The sequence below is a fragment of the Balearica regulorum genome, chromosome 8 (genome assembly GCF_011004875.1).
Source record: "Balearica regulorum gibbericeps isolate bBalReg1 chromosome 8, bBalReg1.pri, whole genome shotgun sequence".
Taxonomy (NCBI): Eukaryota; Metazoa; Chordata; class Aves; order Gruiformes; family Gruidae; genus Balearica; species Balearica regulorum.
In genome coordinates this window covers 8,974,393-8,999,697 of record NC_046191.1, presented here as the reverse complement: position 1 = coordinate 8,999,697, position 25,305 = coordinate 8,974,393, and the positions used below count along the sequence as shown (strand labels likewise).

The following is a 25,305-nucleotide window of genomic DNA, read 5'->3' as shown; positions in this document are numbered from 1 at the left end:
GTTCATTACAATTGTGTTGTTTAGCTGGGGAAGGAAGTCTAAGAGCTCTGCTAACAGCAAAATGGAGCCAGGTAGCGTGTTATGCTACAGATCTCATTACCCTATATTAATCTGTAATGACTCCATATACCAGATGATGCAGACCTCAGCTGATTTGTTTGGCTCTGAGTGATTTCTGAGCAATACCAAACCCCAACCCACAACCTTTCCAAACATTTATTAACATCCAAACTGGCTTCAGCTGGAATGAGAATCAGCTTTTAATTTTCCAGTGAAACATATTCCACTTAGCCGCTCCAATTTATAACAGGAGCGGGGGCGATGATGAGGGAAAAGAAAAATTTTTGAACAGAAAACAATTGCTTCCAGTCATTCAAGTGTTAGATTAGATAATACTACTTGTGGACTTTATAGTATAAGAAGCCTAAGTGTACAATTTTGACGTGAAACCCTTACAAAATCTGTTATTATACTTTATTTGTCAACTATCCAGTATCACATTGATGATAATACTAATAGCATCATTTCACAAGACGAGTGGAAGTAGAGCCCCTAAGATTGACACAATTTGCAGGACTGACAAAAATAAAATTTATGTCGTGCTCCAACAAAGTACATGCATCTCGGAGACCAGCTGCATTTTTCTTAACGTGGAGTTGTCAGGTGAAGAATGTAGCACTGCCAAAGGCAGAGAGAATGGGAGGTCACTAAAGCAATGCTGCCATTAGGGATAGTTGTAAGCTGTAAAATATCAGTTACAGGTTTCTAAGTCTTCACTTTGTGACCTAGTTTTCCATGGAACAAGAATGCTTCCCTCAAAGTATGGCATGAGCTGGAACTCAGAGACCAGCTCAGGTCTTTTGCCCAGGCCAAGCTATCTCTGCTGTCTTCCTGCAGTAGTGAAGGTTCATGATGTACTGAGAGGAGCCAACCCCAGTGAAGGATATCCATCTGCCTCTAAAGAAGGGTCTAGAGAAAGATCACACAGAAAGAGAAGATACCTACGTTTGGAAGCAGATATATTCTCTTTATGGGGAGGAATGTAGTCATCTGCCCGATAATCCAGAGTTACATTGACTTATCAGACAACTGTTAATTCATCTGTAGTCTTACTGCTTGCACACCCAAGGCTACCTGGATTGAAAACAATACCTCCTCAGAGACAGAAAGTTTGGAAACATCTGCTTTTGTTCAAATCTCAGCCTGCACGTAGGATCTTAAAAAAACCTTCTCAAAACCAGAAAAGGTGTCATTCAGCCTTAAATATCGCCCCCCCCCCCCCCCATGACTGCAGTACAATGTTTACTCATGCTTTCTTATTATTAATTCTGTTGTCAGCAGATACCCACAAAGCCCACAGGCAAAGCATCTCTTTCCCTCCCTCACGCCAGTCCAGAGCAACAGCAGGTTGCCATCCTCTGTCAATTAATTCATCAGCTCTTGTGGCAGGTGTCTGTGTGGTGGATCTAAAGGTTCCAGCCCAGCAGATGACTCAGATTTCAGGACACTGTATATTTTGCTTTGAATCAATGAAAACTTTCACCCAGAATAGTATTAGAAGTATGTAAAGGCTGAAACATCAAGCACTCCAAAGTCAGGAGTGGAAATAGAAAAATTGCCTATAAAGAAATAATTTAAGACTTTGGTATGTGTGTGCATAACAAAGGAGAAGATAATTAATGAGCACGCATCAGGTAAGTGGGGTTTTTTTTGTTTGATTGTTTTCTTTTCTTTTTGGTCAGATCTCCAGCTCACTGAGGGTACAAGGTGAATCATGTCTAACATAGGAATCATTTGCATGTAGGACTCCAATGACAATGGGAGGTGGAAAACAGGCAGAATAGAAGAAAGATGGATGCAAGAAATCAAAGTACAATGTTGCAATGAGAGTGCCTGAGAACACTGCATCACATCTCTGCATTTTCATTTGAGGGAGGCAAATCACTTGAAACAGATTCTTCCCAAGCAGTCAGTCGCTGCCTATTCCTTGTCTTCTAGATGCTAAGAACTCCAAATGACAGAAATAGTCTATCCCAATCTTCCTTGGAGAAGGAAGGGGTAGAAACAAGACAGTGAACTTATAAAGCCTTGGTGAATGACATGAAACAAATCTGATCCCAACCATCTTAAATTATCTATCTCAAATAAGTAGGTACTTCTGATCATAACTGTCTCTGTTTCCTATCCATAGAAGGATAATGTATTTGTCTCTCACAGGGGTCCCCAAAAAAATAATTAATACTTCTGAACTGCTCCCAGGGTATAGCAATGAAAAAACCAAAAAAGCCCATGAGGACATTAACAATTCTGTCCTCAGAGCAGGATCTGAATAGTGCACAGTAAATACAGGATAGGGCTGCACAATGAACACTGAAGCTAAAACAAAACATTGAATAGCTGCTTATTATGTGAAAGTTTTCCATTTGGAGAACTCAGTGAGGAAGGGGTCTAGCAGAGAGAATAACAGAAGCCCCTATGATTAAAGACCATATCACAATGCACATACTCACGGGGACTGAGCTGACACTGAACACGTTACCTAAATTCACTCATTAAATCTGTTTTAAAGAGTGCATTTGCTTGTCAGGAAAAGTGCTGGATGGCCATACGAAGCCTGTCCAACAATCACGCAGTTTTACTTCTCTCTCTGTCTCTGAGGTTTCATGTTATCCCAGAGATAAGGACTGTTTGATCTCCATAGACCATCCACATCCTGCGCTCGCCAGTGCTGAGCACTTGATCCCCAGTCCAAAATATTTAATCACCTGCTTAACCATAAGCACACAAAGAATACTGCTGAATTCAATCAGGTTGTTCATGTGTATAAATGTAGCTGCGCATATATGCTTTATTAGATTCCTTACCTAGACATTCATTCTCCAAACAGCCCTCTACATGTTGTGCTATCATGCCCAAGCAGAACTTCCTGGCCCCCCAGTTCAGCTGTTGGAACAGCTCATATGAACAACCTTTGATGTACTTCAGACAAAAGTCATCTGAGTTGGTTTAAACAATACATTCATGAACAGGGGAATCATCTACACGTATCACCTAGTGGAGAGGTAGGAAGGCAGTGATGTCTGGCATATGGGCAGGGAAAGGTACTTACGAACAGAAATATTTTCAGCCAACAAAACACGAGCTAGAAGAGCAAGTCTGTCACTTCAGTCTCATCTGCAAGGCTGACATCACTAGAAACAGCTGAGAATATCCCCTCACTTCACATAGGCCAACACAATGACAATGACTTACCATCAGGAGTGATTGTTTCAAAATCAGTGACATGGAGATCAAAAACTTCCTATTGTTCTCTGATTTCTTGACCTATCCACTCCGTCCTAAAGATGATATGGTCATTATGGATTTGGAAACACTTTAAAAATAAAATAAGCATACTTTGTAGAACCCAGAAGAACAGAGAAACACAGGTGCTTTAGTTTATTTTTATACAGTAGCTACAGTAAACTCTTAGTCTTGGACCCCTTAATGCTGGAATCACGGTAGCTATGGCATTGTATGTGCGCCTCATACCCACTTCACTTATTTCTGTGTCAGACATCCTCCCCCCTCCACAATGAACTTTTTTCAAAGGAAACAGCTTATCTTCCATACTGCAGCAGCAGAAGAAAAATCCTCCTATACAGCAATATTTAATATGTGCTTTTATGCTCTTATGGCAGCTAATTTTCCTTAAATGATTTAAGGGAATGAATACATCTAAAAGGCCTGCACTGAGCCATTCTGCAACAGCAACATGAAGCTGAACTTCCTCTGCTTTAAACAATCCAATCTCTTGTGGGCAGCTCCTCATGGCAGATCTTATCTAGAACAGGAGGGATGAAGGTTATTTTTTATTACACTACTTTGCAGGGAACCTTAGTTTGCATTTTATTTCATTTCACATTCCCCAGGGTGGGGAGACTTCAAGCGAGGAGAGGGTGGCAGAACAAACACGTTCAAATGCATAATCCCTGATCTGTGGCAGTTTGACAACAGTCCCCCTGCAACTGCTTCACCTATGCACGCAGCCGACCATCTATCGTGTGCTACTCACCTAAAAGTTACACTCTGCACCCGGACAGTGCTTAAAATCTTTATCAGCCTGAAGTGATTCAAAGCAGATTTTTATTCTGGCACTCTGTCAGGAGGGGAGGGGTGAGGGGTTTTTATCTCAAGTATTAAATAAAACCAGCCACTGCTAAAGCAGGATGGCACACGTACAGTCCCATGCCCTTTCTCTGAGGCAGCTGGCTTGTTTTCCCCTTTTGTCCCAGCACTTGCGATACAGTCTGTTCATACAAATATTACTTGGATCAGAGGAACTAAGAATCTGGTATTACCTGAAAAAAACAATAATCCCTTATACTGCATTGTATTGCTGAGGGTCTCTAAAAGTGTCAGAAAGGCTGGTATTGACTAGGGGATAATAAAACCAAAAAACCTTCTTGTCTGGTGAGTAGCTAATTCACTGAGAAATGAAACTCTGAAGAGCCATCTGAACTTTGCTGGTAGTTTAATCAAAAAAAAAAAAAAAAAAAAAAAAAAAGAAGATTCCTAAATAGTATTTTTTTTTTTTTAATTAAATAACCCTGAAAATGAAATATTGCATTTGTGTTTGAAAAGCTCCTTTTTCTTTCCCTCAGAAGGAAATGGACTCGAACTGGTTCATCTCAGGTTGATCACTGGGGAGGGGTGGGAAACAGAGTTGGAGGGGAAAAAAGATTTCCATTTCAGACCGACTCTGACCAAACATTTCTTTTGATTTTTCGTTTTAGCCACCACAGCAAATAAATTCATTCTTCACACACAGGGCAGCTCGAAGTGACCAGCTTTTAAAGCTTCCCAGAAATGGAACAAAGCTGAAAAGAATTTCCCCCTCCCAAGAATAGCTTTATTTTACTGACAGTGACTTTTAATAGTCCCAGGATTTGTTGCTTTAGTAGCTAGAAGCATTCCTCTACACCCAACTTTCTTGTAATCTTAAAGGACCTCTTTATTCCTGAAAAAAAAACCTTTCTCCTCAGACAAAGCAGCCTGCATGCTCTCTCTGTCATCTAGAAGGAAAATTGTCTTGCTATTTGGGGTACGAAACAGAGGAAAGACCAGGCTGACTGTAAAGCTCCTTTCTTTACTTTCCATCATCATCACTCTAATACAGCAGAGCTTAGGAGCCTTGGTCACAGGCACAATGCTAGGTGATGTACGAACAGAACAGAAAGACAAATTCTGTGCCAAACAAGTAGCAGTCTAAGAAAATATTTTCCAAGCAAGTGGATTCCACTCCATATGTAAGGACCTTATCTATTAACCTATCTTCCTTGAACCTGAAACCCCTTCTGTACAGGTATTACTACTAGCAGCAAGATAAAAAGTCCAATTAAGATGTACTGGGAAAACCAGGAGTTAAATTAAAGTTCTTATCCTATACATGATGTAGCCAGGGGTAAGAATCCTCTTTCTTTATTAGCAAGGCAAACCAGATCCTTTTTCACACTAACAGAAAGAAAAAAAATAATTAGCAAAACTTCAGGGAATTAAATATCCAAATGCTATCTCTGTAATGGGAAGTAAAAACAAAGAACAAATACCAGGAATTCCATCCAGAAAAAAATAATCATCTATAAAATCTCCTCTTATTTTTTTGGTAGTGATTTTTTCCTACCCATCTCCATCTTTGTTCAGCAGTTTTTCTTAGGTGCCACGTTCAATAATCCTTCTGCGCTTTGATGTCAAACATTCAATAGCTGTCTGCCTCCCTCCCACTCCTCTTCTCCATATTCTCTGCAATCCATCTCCTCTGATTAGCTAAGATTTCACCTTCAAGAACACCTCTGCTTCTCTGAGTGAGCATGAGTGTGTGCGTGTGTGTTTATATAATATTTGCAAATATTATCCCCCTCCTGCTCTGCACGCTGCATAGCAACCCCTGCCGGAGTTCTGGATTAAACATCAATGCCATTCCCTAATTCAATTTGGAGGGCCTGCTGTTTTGAATCTAGCTCAGGACATCACGAGAGCAGTTCGATTGAATTTAGGCCCTGCTTTCAGAATTATTCCATATTTAATCTGAGTTGAACTTCATTTCACTTGCTCTCTCCACTTGGATGCTTCCTGTGACAAAAGACACAAATGTTCCCTGACCTCATGCAGTGGAGGTGGTGTTTGCTTACTTCTTTCTTATTGTGGTTTGCCACTGGATTAAGCCACATCAGACTTAGTGGCATGTTGCACAACCCCGCAGCAGGAGAGAGTCGGTACCTCAGCAAGTGGCTGTTCTGGCATCACCTTTCCCCACTCACCGGATTGTTGTACATCTCAATGATGAGCTGTTTCACTCCATGCAGGGTGGGATGAGCCCAAGGAGATGGATTTGCCCAGTGCCGGTTTAAATCGAACCCCATCAGGGAGCACCTGCACACACAAAAAAACAACATACACAAAAGACATATATGGGCTGCAGCATCTTTTGGCTTCAGCTGTAGAATTAGGGCTATATTCTGCAGCTGATTTATTTAAATGAGTTATTCTCATGGCAAAAACAAAGCAAATGCTCCCCCCGAGGAAGAGGAAAGCCTGCGGCAATGGCCACTTTTAGAAATTACATGAACAGCAGAGTATCAACTGAAACATCTTTGGTCGTTTGACCTTCTTCGCCTCCACAACACGTATGCTCACTCTGTCCTTCGCCTTTTGCCAGCTTGCCATGCTGGCACTGGAAGAGCCTGCTTGGCCTTTGAGGTTCCCTTCTCTTCCATGCTCTAGCTAGGGGTCTGTAGCTATAAGGATGATTCATAACCTGCATCACCAGGTCTTTACTTTGCCCTCAGTCAGGCCTTGACTCAGCAAAGCTGTTAAGAGCATTGAAATCAATGGCCATTAAGTATGTGCTTAAGGGATTTAAAGCATGAATGTAATCGTTCCATTAACCCAGGGCCTCAGCCTCTCCCCCTCCTGCAACTGCCCACACAGAAGTTAGCCAATGAAAACACTAAGTTAAAACAGTTATTGGCCATCCAATCTTGTGGGTCTTGAAGCATGTATGCCACCTTGGCTTCTCCTTCCTACCCTGATTCATATCCCTCTCAGTACACTGTCTTGAGTTTGATTCTGCTGCTCCCAGTCCCATGGAGTAATATCCCATTCTTTGTGAGGTTCCATCGAAACTCAATGGGCTGTTGTTACAGTGAACGCAGAAGAAATTAACAAAGCTGGAAGTGGTATAAATAGGAGGGGGAAATCATGTCCCTTGCCTACTGCAAAGATCACCTAGACAATCTACGGCCACTGAGACAAGCCGGGAGAGAAGTCTCTTCTGTTGACTCAAGCTGAGCTTGGGACTAGTGGACCTTGGGTAAATCTTGTTCAGGAATTCTGTGAAAGACCACACAAATAATACAAGCCCAGGCAGAGATGCAACTTCCTCTATATTTAAAAAAAAAACAAAAAACTAAAAAAACCCCAAAAAATCAACGTCACCGCTAAGCCTTAAAGCTTCTTGAGAAAAGAAGAGCTTTCATTGATCCCTGGTCTATTATGAGAATGTCTGTTCAGCCTTAATCTTTTAAACACACCTATGCAAACAATAGAGATTTACTCCAGTAGCGCTATCCTTCAACTAAAATTCTAAGAATCTGATGACCAGAAAACATAAGTTTAATCAGCACAAAGAAAGGAAAATTACTCACTTCTCTAACAGCTTAAACAAATGATTGCATACATTGAACACAAATAAAAACAGAGAGAGAGAAGTGAAATACTAAGAAAAGTGAAGGGATGAAACCAGAGGATTAAATTAATTTCCAAAAATGATGAATGAATATTTTCCTATGAATCAAAAAATACAAATTTAATGGAACATTGTGTAAAAATTCTCTGGGGAAGCTGAGCAGGCAGGAGCCACCTTGCTCCTTGGCCTTAGACAACCCAGCCATCAGGCTGTCTGGGAGTTCTGACACCCCACTGCCAGCTTTCAAACTCCATCACTGCTGTCTTGGTGTGCAGGTGAGCCGGATGGCTCACTGTGGTGGAGAAAGCCACCTCCTTGTCTTAGTGCTCACTTGTCTACTTGTCTAGAAAACAGATGGATTTCTTCTCTGGACACCCCAACAGCTACAATTCCACAGACAACTCTGAAAGTTGTCTCCATCCCACTATAAAGCAAAACGCATTATATAAGATGTCTCTTTTTTTTTTTCCTTCACATAAACTCTCTTTTCACTCAGTTCTGCTAAATCCTATCTTCCTTTGAACTCACAGACATTAACATAAAATCAGAAATACTTCCTGAGACATAGGTGGAATTACACTAAGATAAAACTGGTGTAAGAGCAGAATGACAGGAATGAGTTCTTCATTTAACAAACGTAGAAAATGTGGTGATCATCATGAGTCTTACTGTACATTCACACAGTTCCCAAGAAAACAGCATGTTCACTCTACAAAATAACTTTCTTAAGATATCAGAACCTAAAATCATATCCCCTTATATGGTTAGTGTCCCATTTACATTTTGTTTTAAGAATATTTAAAACTAATAACACTACAGAAAACAAATATATTTTGATTGCATTGTATTTCATCTCCAAAGCACATTGAAGTGGCCAAGCTACAGAGCACCAAAAGCAAATTTTAAATTCAAACATATATTGTCAATATTAAATTTGGGGTTTGGGACTTTTTAGATAACATTATATAAAGTCATCCCTATAGGAAACAGAAGTAAGCAATATCTAATTTCTGTAAGATACTCAGGCATTGCAATTTGCAATATTTGAATTTGCCATGAATGTCTGGTTAGTGATAAATCTCATAGTTCATTTCAAGCAACAAGAACAGTTGAAAATAGTTGTCTTTACTCAAGAAAACTTTATAAACAGAAGGAAGCAATGCTTGACAAACAAGTTATTCATGTGGGAAGCTCCTCTGGGCTCTATTTAATAGGAACCCAAATTAATTTCCAAATATCATTTAGCTAGTCTTTGATGTGGTATATCACGTCTTTATCAATGTAACAACAATTAATTCAATTTTTGATGTAGGCATTACTATTTCTTTCCAGTTTGGGAACAGTGTAAAATTTTCTCCCCCCCCTCCCATTTTTAAGTCTTTTTTCTTTCCTTTTTGCCTAAAGACAAATTTGTATCTACTACATTCTCTCTTTATTCATCTGTTGCAAACTTGCAGTCTCTCTAAGGAAACATCAAGTTGTGTTCCTTGGTACTTCAGATTTGATTATTGACTCTACTACATGTAGAACTGTCTCCCAAAGCTCACGTATATCAGGACATGACCAAAACATACGGTAAGTGTCTCCCACATGCCTATTACAGATCCTGCATTCATTATATTCTCTTGCTCCCAGATGATGTGATCTCCCTTGTGGCTAATACCTCCAATGCAAGAACTTGAACAGGATAACTTAAAAATTGCATCTTGCACTGGTTTTTAATTCCCCCTACCAAGCTTAAACCAGCTCATTTCTAGTACACATTGCTTGCTACTTCCATTGTTTAACTGTTTACCTGCTGCTTCAAGCAGTGGGTAGGCAAAGTAGAAATCTAGGTATACTCTGGAAACAGCAGCTCTACAATGGGAAACAACCGTGGTCCTCCATAATGCAGGATCTTTCAATATTTAAGGCCAGCTCTCTTACTCAGATTGCAAGTGTTGTCATTGGCTTCAATACGGTTCCTCATGTTCCTCAGATTTAGAAAGGGCCTCCATATCTGTCATATACAATTAGGTTTATTTTGTGCATTAAATAAATGTGTTCAGTACAAAGTTAACAAGGCGAAAAACCCCTAAATTATGTCAAAGGACTGTTTAAGGATTATCTTTGAAAGGGGATGTAGAGGAGAGCAGAACAGGAGACATTACAGACTCCAAAGGGTTCAAGGGAAGACAAAACCAGCTTCAAAATCAGTGAGGGTTGGAGCAGGTGAACATTTCCAGAGCAAGGGCACTGAAAAATATTCCATTCCATTAGGTTTAACAGCCATGCCCATGAACACTCTTATAAATGTGGCAGGTAATATTGGCATGGAGCCAGCTAAGAATGGCATGCTGGCACAGACTCCCATAGGTTAGAAAGTGTCATCAGAAGTAGGTGAGCTTTCTACAACAAGCAAAGCAGTAAACTGCTACTATTACCTGGTTTTGGTCTTCATTCATACTGTGAAAACCTGGGTTATGTGTCACAGTCATTGCTGCCACAAAAAATGGCATGTATGCAATTTAAAATATTTAAGCCGTTAACAACTGTTAGAATTTTGGATTATGCTTGTTAGGTTTTGCTGGATACACAGACCGCATACTACATTTCTGCTTTGATTGAATGTACATTTAAATCATGTTCTGTGACTATACTTGTTGAATTAGAATTTGCGTTTCACAAATGTTCTCCAGTCTTTTCCTAAAATTTCTGTTTTCTCTAAGTAGATAAATTTATTAGTGTTTATAAATTTACATAAACACAGTGCAAATTCATTCAAAGCAAAACTGAAATGGAAACTGAAACATTTTGCAGTATTCATCCCTCCCTACTTGGGAGACAGCCAGATCTCAAGAGGTTACCAGCTCAACTCAGTAAAACCAAAGATGTTCAGACCAGCATTCAGCTTGCTGGGCAATTATCTGGACAGAACCTCCTCGCCTCTGAGGGCTTAACCCATCACTGGTTTCAAGGATTTCTTGTGCAGCTGCTTTAACGAAGACATTCTTGTCCCTTTCTAGAACTAGGGAAGGTTTAGTGCCAAGGCCTATGCTGGGTTTATTTTTAGGGCTGCTTCCTATTCTTCCAGGTTGTGCCTCTTCTTTCTGAAATCTCCAAGTCATAGAAACCTCCAGGAAGTCTGCCTTCCTCCTTTCACTTCACTTCTCCCTCTCCTGTTCGTTTTTCCTACTATGTGAGCCTAAATCTCTCACTAACAGACCCATTTCCACAAGGTGAGATATGGAGAATAATGGAGGAAAGGAGTTAAAGAAATCCTTTTTCATGGCATATGATTTATTACAAAGAGAACTCTACACTCTTCCCTTCAGCTTTGTAAGGTTGTGTTGGTTCATTGGATCAGTACCAGCTGAATCTCCAGATAATACCGCACACAAAGCCAGGGAGTTCAAATCCACAAATGGCACTACCAACAGGGTTAGGGTTTGAAATTGAAAAGGTAGCAGGGGGAGGGGGTGCACTCACTTTTTTTTTTTTTCCTCAAGCTTATTGCAATGAGTGGAGACAGAGGGTAATTGGTCTCTATTCTTGCACTTCTTCGAAGCATGAGTTATAGCAAGAAACTGCTGTGAGACTGCAGCCTGCAATATCAGGCAGGAAGAGTAGGTGTGCAGTATGAGAGCGTGAATACAAGGGGAGCACACGGAAGACTTGCTTCTTTTAATAAATATATCATTTTAAACCTGTTATATTCACGACATTTTACAAATCAACTCTACACCTGCCGAAGTCAGAGTATTCATTAGCGTGCATTTCACCATTTGGGTGCTTGGGGTTTGCGATTTATGCATTTGCCTATTATTCATTAAAGAGGATTCATTCAAGCCCACATGTTCTAAGGCAATTAGATAGCAAGACATCCTAACGCTCCAGCTACAGAGAATTCCCCCTCCCAACTCTCTCTCCCCCTCCCCAACTTTCTGCATTTTTAATTTAGAGCTCTGGAAATCTTCACAAAGGCTATTTAACATAACCACTGCAGTGTGCTCCAGGCAGAACAGAAGTGGCCATACAGAGCAGAACAGCATTAGCTTCCAGAGACCACATGGTGGAGTAGATGTTTACAGAATGAGCACTGCATGGTGTACTGACATAATTTTAAATAGTACATGACGCTTAAAGATGTGTTTCTCCATTTTCTGTGTAAACAATGTTAAATAAGAATAAACACAAAGGGATATTTTCTTCTTCTGATGAATACATGCATTTCTCAGAGCTGGTAATAGGCGTTACAGACACATGCACCAAGGAGAACACTCATCCCCACCTGACACGGGCAGATTCCCTTCTCTGATCTTCAGGATATATCTCAATTCCAGTATTTAACTCTTCCTACCCACCCCGGGTCCTCACTAACGCCACAAAGATTCCTGGGCAGGAAGCAGAATGCTGGAAACGAAAACCCATCCCGCAGGTAGGAGAATCACGCCCTGCAAGTGTGCCTGGGCCGTAAGATGGTAAGATCCTATCACTAGCCTAGCTCATACCTGCGGCTAGCATGGGACTCATCCCACCCTGCATATTTTCCTGCACGGTGCCCAGTCCAGTTTTCAGTTTTTCAAGGGACAGAGTTCCCAGCGCATCCCCCCGGGAGGCAAATCACAGTTTCGGAAAGTTGTCCCATAGGAAGCGCACGTCTGGCCCCATGTGTGGATCTCTCCGGATGAATGCTCTGCGGGAGCAGGTCTCGTATGTCCTGCCCCTGGAAGGTGTTTTAGGGACTCCCACTCCCAGCTGCACGCTGAGTCACACTCGCACATCAATCTTGCGCACCCAGATGCTTTAACCAAGGTACTGAGAACACCTACAGTTCTTCCATTTTAAAGCCTGATTCATTGTTTGGCCTTTTCAAAACCAAACCTGTCATTGATTTAATGAGAGGAACACAGCAGGCAGTGGGGGTTTTTTCAACTTTTGGATCCCAAAAAATTTCCACTGCAGGCATTGACCCTTCTGAAATTTCACATACATAGACCATAATGCAGTATTAAATGAACTTTCTTTTCTGATGCAGTCCAAAAGCCACCTGCAACTCATGGATCACAAGCTGTAAACCACTCAGAAAGAATTCTAACTTCACGTGTGCTCCATTTACTGGACTCCCACCTCTGTGAGTGCCATCAACAAGTCAAGCTTCTCTGGGCCCTCTTGCCCAGTCTGCCTGACACTTCGACACAATGCCCTAATCCTGTCTCCTTACAAACCTTTCCCTTCCCAGGGAGAACTTCTTTAAACTATTTGTACTTTGTCATTCTACAGTCCTGGCTTTAGTCCTCTTTGGCAGGATGGGTGGAGATAAGGTAAACTCGTCACAGTGGTTTCACAGAAAACAGCTAACATACACGTAAGCATTTCTGGAGACGTGGCTCGTACTTCGTTCCCGGTTATGCCCCTCTTCAGACCATGAAACTAATCCGATACACAACGCACCTCACAATTATTAGTGAATACTCCAGTTGCTGTAGAATGACATCCCCCCACATTACAACAGATATTTCACATACTTCTTAGCAGATGAAGCTGGCAGTCTTGCTTAACCTACACACCTTCAGACAAGAGGAAAGGAGTGTCGCATTCCCTGTAGATCGGCATTATATGAACACCCCCAAAAGACGATCCAGCTCTTACTATCAGACCTATTGCACACAGAAAGCTGCAGACAAAGGAGACAACCTTAACGTCACAAAGTTGAGCTCTTAGAAGTTTGGATATGCCACAGCTGCACAGATACATACAACCTTCATTCGGCCCTGTCTCTGTCATTATTATGACACAGTCTTTAACTACAGGAGCACAGGGTGTTTTTCCACAGGGCTTTTGCTTTATTCTGTGCACAGGATCAACGCTGTTCATTAAAGAGCGGATTATTCAATATTTTGTCTTTTCCTTATTGTTCAATATGCAGCCCTAGGCTCCTGCTTACTGCATGCTACTCAAAGCCTGCTCTGAGGAGAGAGCTATTCAGTTCTTCTTGGCTTTTCTAAAGTGCTTAGCACTTCAGGAGACAACTGCTGTATAAACAGTGATGGGCTAATTTTCCCAACAGCACTGGTACAAGAGGGGACAACATTGACCCAATTCAGAAAAGAGCAATTGTGACAAAAAGTGACTTACATAACAGATACTAATTTGGGCCACCATATCTAAACGGCCAAGGACAGGATTTTTGTTTACGAGAACTTAGATTTATATAGTATGTTACAAGTTCGGCATCTAACTGATTTGAACCGAAGCTGACTGTACTCAAAACTCTCCAAATCTGACCCCACAATGACAGTGTGAGTGGCCAGTAGTCCATCTCCATCATCGCAAAAGCCTTTTCCTCTTTGACATCCTGAAGTGAGAGTTTGACTTGATACCAACAGTGTCAAGAAGGTGTACGCTATTCTGATGAGATAGCCAGCAGAAAAGCAACACAGGACTGGCAAACTGCCGGCTGAATACTAACGAGCAAAGCTTAACCGCCCAGCGCCAGAGAGCACGATTGCTGGCTTCCTTTTATAACTCTGTTTGCTAACAGGCTCTAACACACTCAGGTATTTCTCACTCTCATACACAGCCAGAATATTGATTGTATTCCTGCGTAGTCTTGCCATGTCTGTAACTCATTCAGCTTGCAAATCACTTTTTTGGTACGTAAGTATCCATCTATTTTTGGTCGGTGGGAGAGAAGGGCCCTTTTATTGTCTCTGTACAGCATTGTTCAACCCATACACATTGCCTGCAAGCAGTCTACCCCTGCTTTGTTAGTTAGCATGTATAATTTTCATCAAAAGTTAGAGTCAGGGATATGTCCATTAGCCAGGCACTGCAATACAAAATCCCTTTACCGCTATTAACAGAAAAATTTGCAGTTGTATGGAAAGTCCTGAACAAAACCCCAGGTCTCATACTATTACAGGAGAGAGGAAAATGACCCAGTGTTTCACTTAGGGCGACAACATGAGACTGTTAAGACCTCTTATGCAACCCAGGGAAAAATTGCAATGCCTCAGTTATTCTCTTGTAAAAATAATTGTATTATCAACCCTCCATGGTGTTTTGAGAGGAAAACCATGAAGGATTATGAAGTACTTTGGTGCTATAGTGATGAGGATACATTAGGCTCTACAGATGGAGATTAAGTGATGTATGGAATCGCAGAAAGAGCGACAGACAGAGCCTGAATTTTGGTGAGGTTTGCTTCCCACAAGATTTTACTACTTCTGGAATGCCTGTAAGAGCAATAAGATATCCGAGTCCATTTAATGAGACAAATTATCTGAGGGTTTGGGTGGAGGAGGGGGATTGTGTGGAGTTGTTATATCAGTGAACATTTCCTCTTGTTTCTTCTGCCCCCAACCCTCTGTAACGAAAGATATTTTCCTCTCACCTGTGTCTCTATTCTCACTTTAATTTTCAAGGTCATTTGGCCCACTGGGTGTGTTACATATTGCTGTCTACCTAAAAAGAGAAGATTAACCTTATTCTATTAGATTGTTTTAGTAGCTGCAAACTGACTACTCTGCATTAGTAAAGGGACAATGTGGCCAAATCAGTTCAAAAAACCTCAACCAAAACCCAAACAAAAAACACACCAGAAAAACAGACCATTTCATATTTGGAAAGTCCACCAGAAACTCTGAGCATGATGCAAATGTTCTTCCCATAATCAGTGCTATGACAAAATAACAAACATTTCATAACAGAAATAATACCAGTGTCTTGTTTGTCACATAACATTTCAGAAGATGGCAGGCAAGCTGTAAAGCCCTGATCTGTCTCTGATTGCAATCAACAAAAAGCCCAGATGCTTTCAAAGGGAGTTAAATCAGGCTCAGATCTTTTCCAATCACTTGTTAATTTAAGGGGCAGAGTTTTACTATCTGAGCTTCCCTGCATGCTATTGCCTCAGCCCAAACAACACAGAGAAGGAGGAGCTATTTGACAGCGTGGTGGTCTCTGTTCCATTACCAATTTCTACATCAAATCGCTCAGGCTTTATATTTTCCACCAATCCCATCAGTTAAGCATGCTGTATGCCCTAGAAGGCAAGTTACCTGGCAAAGATATATTTCTCATAATACTCCATGACATCTCCTCTTGCTAACTCAAAACAATGTATGAAGGGATTTGGTGCCATCACATGAGATATGGGTCAGTTGTCTGATACGGATGCTTGTCCGATGCAGAAGAATGGGAATGTAAAGCACTCAAACTGTAACTTCTATCAATCACTGCAATGCACCAGCAGAATGTGATTTGATATCAACCCAAGCTGAAACTACACATTTTGATTCCGGAGCACTGAAACATCTCATTGCAATGAATAATGGTATAATGAAAGATTAGTTTGAGAATCCTGATGAGAATGTTAATTCTGAAAAAATTAAACCTTCAGGGATTCAGAGCATTTTCCTTTATTAGCCCTCAAAAATAGGCACTTGGGGGTAAAAATAGTCAGAAAAGCAATTTTTGTCTGCTAGTTAATAGAAAAATTTATTATTATACCCTTTTCTGTGATGTTAGAAAAATGCAACAATTACTGAAGACATGTAACATTTGAAGAAGGGAGGTGAAGATGAAGCACCATGCCAAACTAAATCTTCAGGTAACCGTTATACAGGCAGACCAGGAAAGAGTTCAGGTGGAAGCTGATCTTAGCATCCTTCTTATCTCACTCCATATATTTAGCTTACTTAATCAAAAAAGCAGCTGTGTTCCCTAAATATTCATGAATAAAAAATTTCTTGTCAGTCCAGTTACTTGAATTAAACCTGTGACACAGAACTGATCTTATTTTCTTATATAATCCCTTGAGACATCATCCAATGTGAAATTATGACATGCCACTGGACTTGGCTTTATACATCTCTTCTCATCCTTAGATACTTCACTTTCAAACTTAATTGTAGAAGACTAAGAACTCCATAATTGTCAAAGACAAGAGTACATCCTTCAGTCTAAATGTATGTATCTGGCATTATGGTCTATATTACTTTTGTAGTGAACCCTCCTTTTGATCAGCCAGAAACTACTGATGAATATTAAAGCAGTAAGATAGAGGTGTACATTAAAATCATGTAAGCAAATTGAAACAAAAGAGCTCAACTATATATTGGTTCACTGGCAACCTTGTCCATTGTCACTCAAAAAGTGATTAGGTAGAGCACAAGCCCAATATTACTTTAGCCAAGTTTTATAAGGAAAATTATATTTACTCCAGTAGCACCTCTGAGAAATGCTTATGCCTGACACTGTCAGCACCACAAGTGCAAGAGTCAGCCTATGTCATCCTCTGTTGAGATGGTGAATGTTATACCTGTTCTCTTAAGCACGTTACATGTGAAATGAAAGATGCCACGGCAGTGGAAGGAAATTCAGTGCAAGATCGTATCATGGTTAGAAAGTACAAACACTCATCTGCTTGTGCACGCTGCAGCACTCGGTATCTTTTGCTTTTCCATGCTGGTTGTTGTCAGAGTTCCATTTCCTCACCACATCTGCGCTAGAGCAACAGAAGTGCTACTTTTCATTCTGCCTTCTTAAAAAGAAAACAAAAAAAACCCACAAAAAAACAAAACCAGACTTGAATAACCATACTGATCATGCACAAAAGTGTGGTTTCGCCTGTCTGTCCTTCTCTACCTGTACCCCGTCTAACTTTTAAACCCACTGGCCAATTTTTTACTCAATTTCACAGAAAAGGACATAATGGTAAATTGGCTTACATGTACATATAAAACGCATGTGTGCATAAGGGGAAAGGGTCAGGCTTAGGGAGGGAGATGCTCTTAAAGCTCTTTTGTAAATTCAGCCAGGCCTGAGCTCTGCACTTCATCAGGCTCCCTGAGCACCTCTAAATGGATGAGAGATGAAGTACAGTGGCGTGGCAGTGCCTCGAGAAGCAGACCCCACAAACTATAGGCAATGTAGAGATGTCAGAGAAATTGGAAGTTTGAGAGGAGTTTCTAGCTTCTTGCTTGAAAGACATTCCAGCAGATACGCCTGGCACTGGAAATCATTTCCTCCTGTCCTGGGATTCAGACTCCACGCAGGAGACTGCTGCACTCATTTCAGCCAAGGCTGTCACTTTAAGAGGGTTAAGCTCTACCATGTCCAGCTGAAACTAAAAAGGAATTTAGACATCACAGCACTCGACATCCTAAATCCTGTCCTATAGCACTGGAGGGGAGAGACTTACCATTTGACTTGTCTCCTTTTGGTTCAAGGAAGCAAACCTGATTAGGTCATGCTGTTTGTGCCCATGTTACATTTCAGTAACTTTTGGGTCAACTGGTGAACTTCAATCAAATTTCACAATACCTTCAAAGATTTTCAGTTCCTGTAAATTCTATGAATATAGGCAGCTAGGCAGAAGAGAAAGAGGGACAGCCTATGAACATCTCCACTGGAAAGGTTATCTAATGAAGTCAATCTCTATTCGGCAACAGAGAATCCATGTGGGGGAAAAAAACCTCCCACATTATGACTTTTTATCCATGGAGATTTTCAAAACTTGACTGCAAAAAGCCCTAAGTAACCAACGTAACACTGAAGTTAGCCCTACTTTGAGGAGGGCCTTGGACTGAAGACCTCCAGAGGTCTACATTAATATCTTTTTCCTATAATCCTATGAAAGTATCAAATATAGGGAAAGTTTCAATTGCTGCTCAGACACCCGAGAACCCAGCTGTGGGACAGCAGACTTCAGAGGCTCGTGGAATGACTTATTTTCCTTTATGCATATTTGCAGCCTCACACAGTTGAGATAAAAATCTTATAGCAAAAATGTACAATGAATGATAATATATATGAGTGGGAAGTGGAGGAGCAAACAGATTTCAATTTCAAGCTTTCATGGCTTAGCATAAACAAACATGAAACGATTCATCCTCAGAATATAGAGGTGGGAGGGGGATATTGACAGTGTCCTCTAGACACACAGGGAGACTGAGAACTAGGGAGCCTGGGGCGAAGAGAACATTTCAAAAACTGTTTAAAGCCTTAGGAAAGTTGGAAGCAAAGATGAAGCTTGCCTGATTCATTCACTGGGGCTGTAACAACAATTCTCTTCATACACTGCTACCCCCCAGATTGTCAAAAATAAGCCAACTCTGTCAAATATTGCTTTCTCCTTAACAAAGATGACCTTTTAAAATCTCAGTTAAAATTTGGAGTGGGTGAACAGTGAATTTTTGGAAAAATAAGAACAGTCTAATAACTTTCTCGAGAAAGTCACAGGAACAGCTTCTAAAGAATTCACACTGAGCTAAGTCTCTTTATGGGCTTGCAAAGTCTGTTTGAATTTTATATTTCCCCTTCCTTTATTTTTCATAAATTCATCTTCTGCCTATATCCAAGCTGACATGGGACTAAAACTCAAAATACTCATCTGAGATGGAGTCTCATTTCTACACCTTTTAGTTGACAGACAGCGCAGTGATCTTGTAGTGATTATGAAGTGATTAGGGAGATGGCTTGCTTCTGTTACAAATTCTTGTAGACATTCATTTGAGCTGTAAATGGACAAAGAAAGTTCATCTTCCCAGCTGATTTTCCCATTAGCTTGCTGTTTCCCACAGCAGTAAAAGCAATGATTAACTGCGTAGATTGTTACTCACTGCTTTAGCACCTGCAGTGCCTCCCGTCTGTTTCGAAGCATCGCTGACAAAAACGAGTGACACTGATTCAGACTGCACCTCTAAGCCTCTGAGACCACTGCCTCTGATATGGTCAAAACACCAGCCCTTGTTTTCCCAACTCATCCCACAATGTAATCTTCCTGATGCGGTTCCAGAATCAGTCCCTTCAGCTATACACTGCCCTGAGAAGTACTTCAATATTTGGCAGAAAAAACAACAGTCCTGATACCTAGCTTGTTCAAGCTAAGACTAGGATCTGAGAGATGTGGCTTCCATTGTGGACTGATGTAGTTCTTTGATTTTGGTTGGTAGTGCTCCCACCTTTGACTATTTCAGAAGCTGACTTTTGTTCTTTGCTGCTGACAAAAAAATGCAAGGCAACTTGTTTGTGAGGCTCATGAAATGGGGTTACTGAAGGCATGCAGAGAAAAGAACTATTCACTACCTTCAAAATCAAACCATTCGTCTACACTGGCTTGACCTGAATGTCTGCCAAGAACATTGTGGTATCCTCATCTGAAACTCACAGGGCAGAATTAATAAAATAAAACAAACTTTGACAGTAGTGAAATGGGTCACACCCTGACCATGCATGTGCTTGAAAGAGAAGATGAAAGTAAGCAAATTTGAGGCTTACAAAATTAAGTGTAATGGGAGCACATGGAAAGACTAGTTTCACGGCCAGGAAAAGAGGAGATGTAAATGACTTTCTCCACTTTAAAAAAAAAAAAAAAAATGAAGCCCAGAAGACAAAAACAGAAGCCAAGAAAAAAAACCAACCAAAACAACCCAGAAGAGCTCTGAAAATCCAATCTCTCCCATCAGCCTCTGGAAAATGGATAACCTATGCTTGTTATGATTGAATTTCTCTGTTTCATCACCCTAGTGGTAGCATCTTGTATGAAACTCTGGTTTATGAATTGAGTTTTGAGAGGGACCTGAGAGCAGGAGTTATACCAATTTAATCAGGATGTGACAAACACATGCATCAAAATGTTGCATTGTCAAGATCCAGAAACCACTTAATTCCAGAAAGATTTTCAAGTTGAGAAAGCAGTTTTGTCAACAGGATTAGAAATTATGAGAAGGAAGATAAAAATCCACGTGGAGGAAGATAACACATTTTTTTTCCAAAACAATTTCAAAAATTAGGCCACATTCCTCCATGGTTTGTAACTTATACAAACCTATGTTTGGTTCAAATGAAGGACACAGGTGCCTTGTTCCATTTATTCCATCTATTTTCTGAACATATGATAATAATGGAATGAAAGATACGTGAAGTGAGATAAATAACACCATAGTAAAACCCATAGCATAAAACATCATACGACATTCTGATCAAAACATCCCAACAAAGTAGGTTAAATACAAAAATAACATGCTAATGTCATTGCCACACAGCAAAGAAAGAAACATGCTAATGCCACTGCCACACAGGAAAGAAAGTAAGATTCATGAGATTGCTTTGTAATGGCTCCTAAACAAAAGCAGTGCACAGAAATAGTCCATGATTATCAATAACAGGAGACCAAATCGGAAAGCATGTGCATTTAAGAGAGATGACATCAAATGCTTCCTTCAAAAGAAAAAAGAACATCACAATCACTTTGTATTTCCCTGGTCTCAGCTTGCATTTCCTATCTAAATACTGAAGATAGCTTCACAGGATAAGTACAGATTAGCAAAATATTCAAGGTGATTGAATGGATTAGTATTATTGTTTAGTACAATGCAAGGTGATAGAAAAATCCACAGAAAAGAAAGATCTGATATCTGGACAGCCACTTGAAATTATGCAGCTCACACACTGAATTTTTACATTTTTTTTGTAGCATCAAGTGTCACAGTAGATGCCTGAAAACAATTCCAACTAAAGAGTGAGATTTGAAGCTGAGGAACTTGAGCAACAGGTGGAACAAAAATTCTTAAGTAAACTGCTATTTTGTTTGTCACACGAATAGAAAAATCCATATGTTAGTGCCAGAGGCAAAAATAACATGTTCTAACACACTACACATAACAAAAAATCTGAAGAAACATTTGTCTGTAAGGGGGGGGGGGGGGGGGGGGGGGGGGGGAATGCATCTAGAAAAGTCCAAATTATCTTAAAAGGAATTCAACCAGCATTAAATCCCAGTCAGGTAGAAAGCATAAATGCATGGCATCCTCACCATTCTGGCTATTGCAATCATGTCCAGCAGCTTGCTCTCCCTGTTTTCTCCACCCTTGTAAAGATCCTCACTGTAGTTACAGGTTTACTGATGTGTTGTGTTCCCCTGAGGTCACAAGAATGAAATACTTTATCAAACAGACTGTTTCATGGCATGACACGGCTATTTGGTTTATTTCTAGATATCCAACGTTAATAGATGAAGCTCAGGTTAAACTATGAACAATTCCACTTCACCTGTAATTAGGGATGGAGATTTTTGCATTCAGACACCACAATTCTACACAGTTTTCTTGGTTTCCAGAACCAAAGACTTTGCACTTAAAAAGCTAAATCAAAGCCCCTAAAACTCAGACATCTATGGTTTACTTTTAACTGAGGTTCTTAGAGTATTTCAGAGGCATTAATGAAATGTCCTCCAACGCTTCAGTGAGGCAGGTGCACCGTATTAGTCTCACTTTGCAACTAGGCTGATGACAAAACAGAGGGGATTGAGTGAATCATCCGAGATCATTCTGGACTTGTCTGACAGAGTCATAAATAGAAATCAAGATTCTGCAAAAAGTAAATAAATCACCTCCCTCCCTGGAAGAAGCAGCAAAATATTTGGTTAATTTTAACTGCATGCATCCTTCCATGCTTCTGAATTACAGCCAGGAAAGGAAATATTGCTATTCCGAGCAAGGTCATTCCCACAGAAAGTCCAGGCAGACATGCAGCCATAAGTAACATGTGAAAAGACCACGTATCCTCACAAGAATTTCATTTGAATGTTTAAGATCCAAGATACTGGTATAAGCATTTCAGATATTTTAATAAGCCTTACTTAACTGAAAAGAACCCCAGTTCCAAATTTACTCATGTTTTGTTATGGGTAATTACTGAGGCAGGAATAAACAGCAAGTGACATTCACCAAGTGGACACAGGACAGCTAAATATGCCAGGTTAGCAAAATTATCTTCAGATATGAAAAAGCAACTTGCCCTAGAATGGGACAGGCAACTTGAGCCAAGCTGAAAACAAATTAGTGTTGATATTTCTCTATCCAATGTAGCAGAACAGCTTAACTGGTGTGTATGCAGAGGAAATGAATAAACCCAAAAAGCTCTGCTTGACCAAAGCACTCCCCACTCCTGAGAATGCAATATTCAAGCTTAACTGGAAAACTTAAAATATATTATTTGGGCTAAAAAGGCTGTTTGCTTTTTACTTCTCTTGACAGCTTTGACAAGATGACTATCAGATGGAGGTTCAGAGATAGATGTAAAGCAGAAAAAGGCCAATTACCAACTTTTTTCTCCTTCAGGAATATTTGAAGCTGCTTCCCAGTAATGAACAATACACAAGCATATCATTGAAAACTGAAAGGTGGCTTACCTGAGGCAATCAGCACGATAATTGGGACAATTCTCAAACAAAAAAAGTCTCTCTCCAAATAGATTCGTAGAATGGCTTGGGTTGGAAGGGACCTTAACGATCATCTAGTTCCAACCCCCCTGCCATGGGCAGGGACACCCTCCACTAGACCAGGTTGCCCAAAGCCCCATCCAACCTGGCCTTGAACACTTCCAGGGATCCAGGGGCATCCACAGCTTCTCTGGGCAACCTGTGCCAGTGCCTCACCACCCTCACAGGGAAGAATTTCTTCCCAATATCTAATCTAAATCTCCCTTCCCTTCAGCTTAAGGCTGTTACCCCTCGTCCTATCACTCCATGCCCTTATAAACAGTCCCTCTCAATCTTTTCTGTAGGCCCCTTCAGGTACTGGAAGGCTGCTCTAAGGTCTCCCCGGAGCCTTCTCTTCTCCAGGCTGAACAACCCCAACTCTCTCAGCCTGTCTTCATAGGAGAGGTGCTCCAGCCCTCTGATCATCTTTGTGGCCCTCCCCTGGCCTTGCTCCAACAGGGCCATTTATAGCTCATTTGTGTTCATAGCTCTTCTGAACTCCCCCCCACCCGTTGAATTATAAGTCATGATATAAATTTGCCAACACTGGCATTTTCTGCACTGGCACAAAACACGTTCTGCAGCCATCTCTGTGGCTATATTCCTCAGCAAACTAGGATCATTAACCTGGCTCACAGTTTGCTCAAACTGAAAAAACAAAATAAATTAAAAAATTACAAAAAATTAACATTGCAAAAACCCAAAGTCCTACTGCAAATAGGGGGCATTTGGCTTTTTTTAATTCTCTGTTGCTAGAAAGGGACATCACAAAGTCTGACATCACGAAATCTCTTTAGCTCTGTTTACTTCTTTCTCCACTGTGCCATGCTGCTTCCTCTAATATTTGAGCAGATGACAAGCAATTTTGAAAAGAAGAGAAACTTTTAAATTTAAAGTGATTGAAGGGAGTACTACACAGAGTAGTAGCCAGCCCTGGACAAAATGGAATGTACACATTAAATAAGACTAGACAGTTGTGGTCAAAGGTGGGGGGAAGAGGGATGATGCAAAAGCACTATGACAAATGGCAGCAAATGTGTTAGATTCACAATTCAAGGAGACAAGTAGTGGGGAAGATGTATAAAAGCAGTAGATCAGTTATCAGGATACGAAACTAAGGACTGCAGAGACTAAAAGATAAGGGAGTGATGAAAAGCAGGGTGATAAAAGGTGGAAGGGAGGAGGAGCAATGCACAGAGCTGGTCACCAAAAGCAGAGTGGCCTAGCCAGAAGACAGAGACATTCAGAGCTGCCAGAGATTACTGTGTCACTGTTTATGACATATGGAGTATGGGAACAAACACAAAGTTTGGCTTCTGGATCTATTTCTAGAGCGTCATTCAAACTCAGCCCACAAATGTAATCATTTCCATCATAACACATACAGGATACCCAGACAAAAATGTGACAAATGGGTAAAATTGTGTTTGGAATTATCTCAAAATTAAAAGAAAGAGGGACAGGAGGAGGAAGCCATAGGGAAAGACAAAAAAAATAATAAAAAAAAATTATACTTAACACATTCCTGACACCGGTATATCAATGCCAGCATATGGCATTATCTTGTCACAAACAAGATACTTAACTAAATAAACTGTTGGTTTAGTCTTCTGTAGCAATTCTCATGATCCTAGAAAACGCTTCAGTGCTAATAAGGAATCAGACTGACCATTCATGTATGGTTACTGAGCCAGAACTCGCGTCTAGTGACAGCAACATCTGCTACTAGTATACTTTCTTAAAAGAATACAAAATAAATCCAGTGGGCCAAGTCCACAGTCAATGTAAGTTGGTACAATTCTGTTGATAACTGTATGTATGGATATCAGTAAATTTATGACAGCTGGAGAGCAGATCTTCTGATTCATGTTAAACAGCTTAAGAACAGCAAGATAAATCTCACACTAACCCCAGACCCCTCAACTCCCGCAAGTTAACAAGGTTAGAGAAATCTGTCCATATGGCGGTTTAAGCCCACTTACTGTAGATGAATCAAATCACTTTCTGGGAATGCCCCACTAACCACAGACAGCTCTAAGCCACCAGTCTAGAGTAGATGACTTTTAGATGGCTAACAGATAAACAAAATTAATCCAACTTGTATTATTCAAAATTATATTAAAGTGTAGGTGGTATTATACCTACTAAGCAAAGTCCAGAATCTGTAGAGCAAGATCTGACAGCATGAAGGTAGTAATCCCCTAACCAGGTACATAAAGTCCTTCAGGCTTTTCAAAATACTATAACCCCAAGGGAAATTTTGCACTCAAGCAATTTCAAGTCAAGTTTCACAACCCAAAGAGGTGCACAGGTTTTTTTCACTGAGTTTTCC

At 40.5% G+C, this 25,305-nt stretch overlaps 1 protein-coding gene across 2 annotated transcripts in view; it reads right to left on the bottom strand.

Moving 5' to 3' along the window:
- AGBL4 (AGBL carboxypeptidase 4) overlaps positions 1 to 25,305 on the bottom strand; it is a 950,709-nt gene that overhangs the window by 154,358 nt on the left and 771,046 nt on the right. For both annotated transcript variants that reach the window (XM_075759445.1, XM_075759446.1), the window contains exon 9: positions 6,300 to 6,411. In XM_075759445.1, coding sequence (XP_075615560.1) covers positions 6,300 to 6,411 — 112 coding nt within the window. The remainder of the gene's footprint in view (positions 1 to 6,299; positions 6,412 to 25,305) is intronic.